Source organism: Orycteropus afer, unplaced genomic scaffold (assembly GCF_000298275.1).
Source record: "Orycteropus afer afer isolate SDZICR_OR568_19922 unplaced genomic scaffold, OryAfe1.0 scaffold00074, whole genome shotgun sequence".
Taxonomy (NCBI): Eukaryota; Metazoa; Chordata; class Mammalia; order Tubulidentata; family Orycteropodidae; genus Orycteropus; species Orycteropus afer.
In genome coordinates this window covers 2772290-2783309 of record NW_006921661.1, presented here as the reverse complement: position 1 = coordinate 2783309, position 11020 = coordinate 2772290, and the positions used below count along the sequence as shown (strand labels likewise).

The window sequence follows — 11020 nt, the reverse complement described above, 5'->3', positions numbered from 1 at the left end:
TTTTGTGTGTGGTGTGAGGTACAGATCTTGTTTCATTTTTCTGCAAATGGATCTCCAGTTTTGCCAGCACCATTTATTAAACAAACATTCTTAGAGAAGATTTAAATTAGTGATAAAATATTATTTATAAACTATCTCTGAAATGAACCACAGAACTAAATTTAACTATTTTGGTAGAACTCTTAAGACTACCTTATGTATATCTCTAGATCCTGGGGACCTGAAGACCTTGGTTTAAGAAAAATCTGATTAGAGCACATCTATAACAACAGTTTTGCAGAAAGATCCAAAAAAACAACTTTTCAGAGTCATTACTTACTCTGGTGGTGGTGGTTCTTGTTAGCTGCTGGTAAACTGGCCCCTGACTCATGGCAACCCTCTGCACAATGAAACTAAGCACTCCCCCATCCTACATCATCCCTGTGATCAGATGCAGACTGGACCAAAAACCAGTTGCCATCAGGTCATTGTTCCTTAATTGACCTTAACTAAAAACCAGATACCCAACAGTAAAGAAATTATTATCTTTGTGAAGTAATTTCTATGGGGAGAACCTTCAAACCAAAAGAAAGATTTAATTATATCATTTGTGAAACCTTACCCACCCCTTCCCTTCTTTTTGTTTTCAGATTTTCCAGTACCAGTACCCCAGCTCGCACTCTCACGAGGTTGTAAAATAACATCTAGAGAAAGGGAAGAAAAGCTTTATACTATAGTTTTCTTTTCTCAGTGTTCACACTTGTTACTCAAAAGAAGACTGATGAGATTAGTGTTTCTGCCTTTCCTGATCCAGATTGGCATGGGAACAAAGTCCTTGGGCATCAGAAAGATAAGAGGTGTTTTACTACACTGGCTTCCACAGTCGTACCTTCACTAAGTCTTCTTGAAAAGAAAATAATGACACATTCATGAATGGTACCTCCTTGTCTTTTTGCCTTTCTGGGATAAGAGGTTACAGGTTGCAAGAGTCTAATTTTAATTTATATAGTTAAATAACTGAGTTATGTACATCAGGCTACAGTATAAATGTAACATGTAATTGATTTATTGCTACTGCTATGAAGAAGCCTTTCAACAAGCATGAATTATCTATACTCAGTCTAACTTTGTTTATTAATTAAGAAATTTAAGATCAATGTCACATTCTTTAAAAAAAAAAAGAGACTTAATGACTTAACCTAGCCAGAATTAATGGCTAGTTTATTCAAAATTCCAAAACATGAATAACAATCCACATATTCTTTAACAGAAAAATGGACAGAGAGCTGGTCCTACAATACACTACTGCTTATAGTGATGCATACTACTGCTATACACAGCAACATTGGTGAATTGCAAAATCATCTTGAGTAAAAGAAAGACACAAATAAACAGAGCTGTATGATTCCATCATTGTTAAATAATTTTAAATATTCAAATATTTTTAATATCATCATAGCCTATAGCAATGTTTCTAAAATTGACCCATTAGTGGGTCTTATAAGAGCTCTGGTAGCATAGTGCCTAAGGCACTTTACTGCTAACCAGAAGGCTGATAGTTCAAACTCACCAGTCGCTCCTCGTAAGGAAGATGGGGCAATCTACTTCCATAGTGATACTGCCTCGGAAACCCAAGGACGGGTGGATATGAGTCAGGTCCAACTCGATGGCACATAACAACAACAACATAGTCTCTAGGTGGTGCAAACATACTCAACTGCTAATCAAAAGGTTGGTGGGTCATGTCCACCCAGAGGTACCTAGGAAGAAAAGCCAGGTGATCTCCTTCTGAAAACTCAGCCATTGAAAACCCTATGGAGCACATGGGGTTATCATGATTCATAACCAACTCACTGGCAACTGGTTTGGTTAGTGGGTTTTAAAATCAATTTGATGAATGAAGAACAGAATCATATTAAAAGTGAAATAGAATAAAAATAGAACAAAGTATCAGTACATTATTACCAAAGGGGCAAGTCACATTTTCTGACCTCCTCTAACCACCTAAGAGGAAGACAGAATCACCATCAATAGCCCAAGGCCTATTCCTGTGAGGCCAGACATGCTTGCCTCCCTCCAGCCCTTTCACCAATCCTGGCACCAACTGTACCTCCCGCAGCACCCACCACCTCTCTGCTGGGTTCAATTATTCACTGCAGTGGCCACACAGAACTCACAGATTATGGGGTTTATTAGGAAAGCACCAGGCTACAATTCAAGTTTAGGAACAATGCTCAGTCTCTCTCTCGTCCCGCTGTCTCTCAGCCAACAGTCTGTCTGTCTCTCTCAGCAATGCATGTCTCTTGGTGTCTCTCAGCAGCACATGTCTCTTGGTGTCTCTTTCTCAGCAGCACATGGCTCTTAGGAGTGTGTGTCTCTCAGCAGCATGTCTTTCTCAGCCAGCAGTCAGAGAGACTCCTTCTGCCTCTAGGAGGGGTCCTTTTGAGCTTGGCAGAGTGGCCAAACTAACTAATCATAACATCAGAATTCTAAGCACCTGAGAGAGAGCGAACTTCCCAGAACACTGCTTTGTGCCACTCTCAACAGAAATACCCCAGGTGGATAACTTTTAACAATCAGGAGCTCCTCAGTTGCTCACAGCAAATTCCACCATGGAGTTTAGAAAGACTTACGGCTAAAAAAGCCATACCAGGTAATTTACTACACTGCAATTATATATAGTGAGGATATTATTTTATGACAAGTATAGTTTATGAAAATATTTTTTCAGATATATATATCAGAAATGTGTGTGTGTGTCAAGTCATGTTAGAAAATGTATTTGTTGCTATGGTTTAGATAAAGAGTTTGAAACACATTGCCCTAGCATAACATGTGGAGGCAAATGAATGAATGAAAATATTTGATCTTTACCACTTGGTTATGACAAACCAAACCCACTGCCATCAAATCGACTTTGACTCATAGTGACCCTATAGGATAGAGTGTAACTGCCCCATAGGGTTTCCAAGGCTGTAATTCTTTATGGAAGCAGACTGCCTCATCTTTCTCCCACAGTGTCTGGTAGGTTCAAACCACCAACCTTTTGGTTAGCAGCCCAGTGCTTTAACCACAGTACCACCAGAGCTCCTTTGATTATGACAAAGGCAATAGATATTGCTGGGTAAAATTCATGTTTTACCTTCAAATTCCTGGATGACCTCTTAGTATAAATACAGCAGGTTTTGCATAACCTTCATTCAGTAAAATTTTATGATGTGCCAGCCAAATCATAATGACAAACAGAACTGTTAGGAAAAACATTTATTCAATACTATTATGATGATTTCCAGGTATCTGGTGAGTCATTAAAGTGAGGTTAATTATTGTATCACAGTGCTTCAGGTTGCAAGCAAAAGACAAATAGTCTTAAACAATAAAGATAATTTTTTGCCTCACAACTAAAAAGACCAGTAGCAGTTACAACTTAAGGTATGATTTCACCAGGACTATAATTTTATTTCTTGGTATTTCTCTCTTTTTTGCTTTCCTCTCTGTGAGCCTGGGACCCCTTTTGGCACAGTGGTTAAAGCACTCAGCTGCTAACCAGAAGGTCGGCTGTTTGAACCCACTAGCTGCTTCATGGGAGAAAGATGTGACAGCCTGCTTCTGTAAAGATTTACAGCCTTGGAACCATATGAGGCAGTTCTACTCTGTTCTAGAAGATTGCTGTGAGTTGGAATCTACTAGACAGTGGGTTTGGTGTGGGCCTAATTTTCAGATTGATAGCAGCAGTAGTTTCAAGTAACCGTCCCACATTGTATACTGCCCAACATCAGTATCTCAGGATTTCTCCCTAGAATTCCTAAATTGACTCTAATTGGTCCAGCTCTACTCACATGTTCAACCCTGAACCAAACACTGTGACCAGTGTAGAATGTGAGTGTAGAATATGCTTAATGCCTTAGGAGTTTTTGGTGCTTCATTTCTAAAACTAGAGATGGAAATGACTTACAAAAACCACATGGTGTCGATCCATCAAGAAGATACAACAGTTTAAAACATACACACACCTAGAAGGAAACCAAAGTCTCAGAAAAGAAACTAGCCTATAGAGACTATTAGCTACACCCTGAGACCAGAAGACCTAGATGGTGCCCAGCTATCACTACTGACCATTCTGATCAGGGCCACAATAGGTGGCTTCTGTTAGAGTTGGAGAAAAATGCAGAACAGAGCTCAAATTCTTAAAAAGTCCAGACTTACTAGACCAGTTGAGACTACAGGACTCTGAAACTATCACCCTGAGATGCGCTTTAAACCTTGAAACTTTAAACCTTGAAAACTATCCCCAGAGGTCACCTTTTAGAAAAATAACAGATTGGCACACAAAATAAAGGATACTATCTGTGAATACACTACTTATCTGTCAGTTTATTATACTGTGGTGGCTTGCATGTGGCTGTGATGCTGAATATTATACTACCGATATTTCAAATAGCAGCACTGTCACCCATGGTGGACAGGTTTCAGCAGAGTGTCCAGACTACAACAGACTAGAAACAAGGATCTTTTGTGCCTCTTTTATCTTTGTATTCTCCACAATATCTGGCAGGTTGCCCACATAATTTATAAGCTCAAAAGTTTTTGAAGTAGTGAACAAATATGTTATGTGACCTTTTACAACTGGACATTCTACATCCATCTCATCATCCTCTGACCTCTGGTTCTTGGGATGTGAACCACCAGCCTGCTGCCTGACCTGCAGATTATGGGTTTGCCAGCTCACACAACCCCATGAGCCAGTAGCCTGCCACCTGACCTGCAGATTTTGGGTTCATCAACCCCTGCAACCATGTGAGTCTGGAAAAGCCTCCACTGGATTGCCTGACCTGTGGATTTGGGATGTGCATCTTCCACAGTTGTGTGAGCCATTCCTTGAAATAAATTTCTCTATATTTATATATATACTTCACTGATTTGGGTTTTCTAGAGAACCCAACCTAAGACAGTGAACAATTTTGCAGAAATTGTCAAATGGGAACTGATTTGCTGTGTAAGCTTTCACCCAAAACACAATAAAATATTATTAAAAACAAACAAACATATATATACACCTAACAGCACCAATATACATGATGCAAAACTGAAAGAAGAGAGACATATACAATTCAACAATAATACTTGGAGACTTCCATACCTAACTTTCAATGATGGAAAGAACAGCTAGGCAGAAGATCAACCAAAATTTATGCTTGAACAACACTATAAACTACCTAGACCTAGCAGAAACCTATGGAACACTACCCAATAGCAGAGTACACATTCTTCTCAAGTGCACATGAAAAAATTCACCAGGATAGACCATTCTTTTGCATGTCTCAGCACCATTTGTTGGAAAGACTACTCTTTTCTCCCATTCAATTGACCATATAAAAAAAATCAACTGACCATTGATATATGGGCTTAATTTTGGACTTTTTGTTTTATTCCATTGATCAGCATGCCTGTTCATATGCCAGTGCCACACTGTCTTTATTACTGAAGTTTTGTAATAAGAATTGAAATCAGGACATGTGAGTCCTCCAACTTTATTCTTCCTTTTCAGTATTGTTTTGGTTATTCTGGGCCCCTTGAATTTCCATTTTAGGATCAGTTTTATATGTATTTTTTTCATCTCTACTACTATGCTGCAATTTTTTTTTTAAGAGGGGAATTTGTGCCTCTTTTATCTTTGTATTCTCCACAGTATCTGGCAGGATGCCTACATAATTTATAAGCTCAAAAATTTTTGAAGCAGTGAACAAATATGTTTTGTGACATTTTACAACTGAACAAAAATTCTCCTGTTGAGTCATTTTGTGTGTATTTGTAATGCATAATCTCCCAAGGACTATTTTAGAATATTAAGTGATGATTTATACTGTATTTTTATGCAAATAACACAGGCATTAATACAGTTTTTTCAAAACCACTCAACTGCCTTGTCTGTTAGTTTCCTATGCATGCTGTGTACATTATGTGCATGTGCCATTGTTTACATGGGTGTGTTATATGTGAAAATACAGTAACCATGGCAATCATATAAGAGTATATTTTTAATTTCCACAAAATTCTACCAAAGTAAGAAAATAGAATCCTTTACTTTTTTAGGAGCTCTGGTGGTGTAGTGCCTAAGGCACTTGACTGCTAACCAGAAGGCTGGAGGTTCAAACCCACCGGGCACTCTTCGGAAGGAAGGTTGGGCAATCTACTTCCGTAGTGATACTGCTTTGGAAACCCAAGGAGGGGTCGCTGTGAGTCGGGTCCGACTTGATGGCACATAACAACAACACCATTCTAATGGAAAGATTTTAGGTAGAGAGTTGCACACACACAATAACTATAGTTTGGTGTGGTAATTACCCTATTAAGGAACAAACCAGAGCTGTTTGAACACAGGATGGGTGCATTCAGTCTAAGTGGTGACATAGGAAAGACTTCATCAGAAGGATGTTAAAACTAGGCCTTAAAGAACAGAAAGAATTACTGCAAGTAGAGACTGAGTGGCAAAATGAATAAGACATCTTTCTGTATAAATCCAATGGCAGTGTTTATTTTTCAACCAGTGACATAATTGGAAATGAAATATGTTGACATGATAGGCAGTTATTTTGTACTCTAAAAACTTTGGGGGCTTAATGACCTATCATTACCAATAGTAAATAGTAGATAACTGTAAGTTATTAGTCCACCCCCTATTTTCCTGTTCAATCCAGGCAATTCTAGATTGTTCATTTTCTTCCTCAATGAGCTGCTTCTCTTTTGAGCTTCTTTGCCAGAACCTTAAGATTTAATGTTAGTTTTTATGAATTGGTTTTCCTAAATAAATGCTTCTCTGTTTGTAATATGCCTGTTTTGTTTATCTAGTGCTACTGTAACAAGACATACCACAAATACATGGTTTTATCAAACAGAGATTTATTCTCTTGCAGTTTAGGGGTTTATTCTCTTGCAGTCCAAGTTCAAAGTGCCAGCTCTAGAGGCTGAATGAAGGTCCCTCATCCTTCAGCTCTGCCTCTTGCTCCCAGCCCACTGGAGCTGGACGCATCTCTTAATTCATACAGCTGCTGATTGCTGAGGCTGACAAACCCAAGGTCAACAAATAACATGGCACAGTCCCAAGTTATCAAGCAACATGGCAGGCCACTAGTTCAAGTCCAGAAACAGTCCTGAGATCAGCAGACAACATGGAAGGCCACTCACTGATGACTTGGACAAATACAGGATCCAGATGTGCCACAAGCTCAGAAACCTTTTTCAAATCATCTTCTTACATACTGGAAGCAGACCACATCCCCAGGGCAGCTACTCAGCTGCTCACAGTAGATTCCACCATGGAGTTAATTACCATACCAGTCTTATCATGGGGAATAACTACATCCAGCTACCCAGACACTCGAAACCAGACCTAGCCAAGTTGACACATAACCTTAACTACCACAATGACTTTAATTAATTTTTAGAGTACTGAATTGGTTGTTTCTTGATAGTTTTATACAGCTTTGGACTTGGTAGGAGAATGTGCGGACCTCCTCACTCCATCATGTTGAAGTGAATCGCTACTTTTTATCTCTCAAAAAATATCCTAAGGAGAGGTAGAGCACAGCCAGCAAGGTGGTGCCATCTGTATTGCTGCGCCCCCTCTCCTGCCTGCTGGCCCCCACCTGGTTTCAGAGCAGCCTTTCAGTGAGGTCAAAGATCTACATTTGGGAGCCGCCTACCAAACCTGATTGGCTGAAAGTTGCATTGACCTTGGGCACCACAGTCTTCCTGTGGGTCTATCTTATCAGACAACATAATGAAGATGTTTTAGAATATAAAAGAAGAAATGGGTTGGAATAAACTATTGAAACGCTAATATACTATGCACCATATAGTAATTACAGCAGTTCCTCTGGATTTACCAATCTTTTGATTGTAAATAAGAGAGGAAAAGTTGTATGTGAATATATATTGCTAGCATTTTTGTGCTGTATCATTAAGCAAAAAAATAAAAATATTTCTGTGTTCTTCAGATAATGGATATTGTCATGACTTGCAGAAAATGTCAATTCTAAGGTATAATATTAGAAGTATTTTAGTATGGAAGATAAGTTATGTTAAATGTGCAAGATGTGCAAGTTGAAAAATTTAATCAATAAACAAAATTCAGTGTTAATATATATATATATATATATTCTAAGGATTTCCTCTGGAGTCTGAGAAGGATTTGTAATATCTAGTTTTCATGACTGGGTGATTCAGGTTCCCAAGGAAAACATTTTACTGTTTAGACCTCTAGGGAAGAAGTACCCATCACATGAATGAGAAAAGATGCTTCTTAAATAATAGAAAATCAGGACTGCCTATCCCTATACTTTTGGAGCTGCTTAAACTTTACTTCATAACTTATATAGTATATTTTTATTTTTATTTCAGATTTCAATTAAACTTATGTCTTCCCCTGAAATTGCTTCCCTCTCCTGGGGACAAATGAAAGTACAAGGTTCTACTAAAATCTATAAGGACTGCAAAGTGTGGCCAGGGGGCAGTCGGGCTTGGGATTGGAGAGAAACAGGAACTGAGGTAAGATTTTATGTTTGGTTGGCACTGCAAGAAACTGTCTAAGTAACTTCCAGCTTCTTAAATCATAAGAACCAAGTAAGAAAACGTAATTTTCTCTTTTCTTTTCCTTTGAGATATAATTCACATACTCTAGAACTCACACGTTAACAATGCAAATCAGTCATGAAACAAAATATTTATGAACTGCTGTATGGAAAATGAATTTGCTCTGTACACTTTCACCCAAATCACAAGAAAAAGTTTTAAAAAAATGCAAATCAGTAGTTTTTAGTATATTCATAAACTTATGCAACAATTACTACTATTTAATTCTACTTTATCCCTCATTCTCCCCACCCCCTCCACCCCCAATTCTCTGGCCCCTGGCAACCAGTAATTTACTGCCTGTTGCCTATTCTGAAGACTTGCCCATTCTGACCATTTCATATCAATGGATCACACAATATATGGCCACTTGTGTCTGCCTTCTTTCACTTAGCACAATGTTTTCAGGGTTCATCCATGTTGTAGCATGTTTCAATGCTTCTTTTTATGGCTGAATAGTATTCCATTGGATGGAAATACCATATTTTGTTTATCTATTCATGACTAGATGGACATTTGGGTTTTTCCCATCTTTTGGCTATTATGAATAATACTGCTTTGAATATTTGTGTACAAGTTTTTGTATGGATATATGTTTTCATTTCTTTTGAGTATATACTTAGGTATATCATTGTTGGCTCAAATAACTCAAATTATTAAACTTTTTGAGGAAATATTTTCCAAATCAGATGTACCTTTTTACATTCCTGCCAGGAATGTACAAGGATTCCAGTTTCTGTAAGCCTGTTTTCTTCTAAAATAATTAATCATAAATAGGTCAACTAGTGACTAGAGGAGGACAGTACAGTACCCTGCTTGTATAGAAAACATACAAACAAAAGAAAAAGTGTGGACAAGTCACTCCAACATATAATCACCAATTAAATATAAACACAAAAACGTCACAATGCCTCAGAGACAACAGAGCATCACAGTCCACATAGAGAAACAAGGGACCAGGATACAGACCTAAAACACATCCCTGAGGAAGACGCAGCATTAGAACTCCCTGATAAGGAATTCAAAAGAATTATATTTAGGTATCTTCAAAGGATTGAGAGACAGACAATTCTGGTTACCTAGCGCCACTCTGACAGAAATATACCACAAATGGGATGGCCTTAACAAACATGAGTTTATTCTTACAATTTGGAGGCTTTAAGTCCAAGTTCAAAGTGCCAAGCTCTAGGGGCTGGGTGAAAGCCCCTCAACTTTGGAGTCCAGCTCTGCCTCCCGCTCCTGGGCTACTGGAGCCAGAAGTATTTCTTCACTCAAACAGCTGCTGAGGCTGAGAAGCCCCAAGGTTGACAAGTAAAAAGGCACATTCTCGATGTTACCAATCCACATGGCAGGCCATTAACTTAAGTCCACTGTAAGTCCCAAGGTTGGCAGAGCATAGCAGGCTGCTGAGCAACAACACAGCTACATGCAGGGTTCAAGCGTGCCAAAGGCTAGAGACCATTTCCAAAGCTGTTGCTTATATACAGGAAGCAAACCACCTACCTAAAGGCAGCTACTCAGCTGCTCATAGTAGATTCCACCATGGAGCTGATTACCAGTCTCATCATGGGGAATAAATACTACATTCAGCTGCCCACCCACTCAGCCAGCCCTAGCCAAGTTGACATACAAACATAACCATCACGCAGACCAAGGAGAAAACAGACAAAACTCTAGAAGAATTTTGGAAGAAAATACAAGAAATGACAAAATAAATGAAAAATTAGAAATGATTCTAAATCTACAGATAGAAATCCAGAAGATTAATACTAAATTGTCAGAAATAGATAACACATTGGAAGGGCAAAGGAGTAGAATTGATGCAATGGAAGACAGAATTAATGAGATTGAAGACAAATACATGAATACTTCTTTGGAAAGGGATCAATCAGAAAAAAGATGAAAAAAATGAAGACAGCCTAAGGTTCATGTGGGATACCATCAAAAGGAATGACCTACGTGTCACTGGAATTTGAGAACAGGAAGAGAAAAATGAAACCACCGAGAAAATTATCCAAGATTTGTTGGAGGAGAACTTCCCTGATATGATGAAAGATGAGAATATACCCATTCAGGAAGTCCAACGAACCTCAAACAGGATAGACACCAAAAGAAAAACACCAAGACATATCATCATCAAACTCACCACAACCAAAGACAAAGAAAGAATCATGACAGCTGCATGGAAAAAATGAAAAGTTACCTACAAGGGACAACCAATAAGACTAAGCTTGGATTTCTCAACAGAAACCATGCAGGCGAGAAGACAGTGGACGGTATATATAAAACACTGAAAGAGAACAATTTCTAACCAAGAATTATGTACCCACCAAAATTGTCCCTCAGATATGATGGTGAAATTAAGACATTTCCAGATAAGCAGAAATTAAGGGAATTTGTTAAAACCAGA

At 38.4% G+C, this 11020-nt stretch overlaps 1 protein-coding gene across 1 annotated transcript in view; it reads left to right on the top strand.

Moving 5' to 3' along the window:
* Window positions 1-8385: 8385 nt before the first annotated feature.
* Window positions 8386-11020, top strand: part of AAMDC (adipogenesis associated Mth938 domain containing) — a 16741-nt gene continuing 14106 nt past the window's right edge. The window contains exon 1 of the mRNA XM_007940899.2: window positions 8386-8526. Within this exon, the coding sequence (XP_007939090.1) occupies window positions 8395-8526 (132 nt within the window). The 5' untranslated portion in view covers window positions 8386-8394. The remainder of the gene's footprint in view (window positions 8527-11020) is intronic.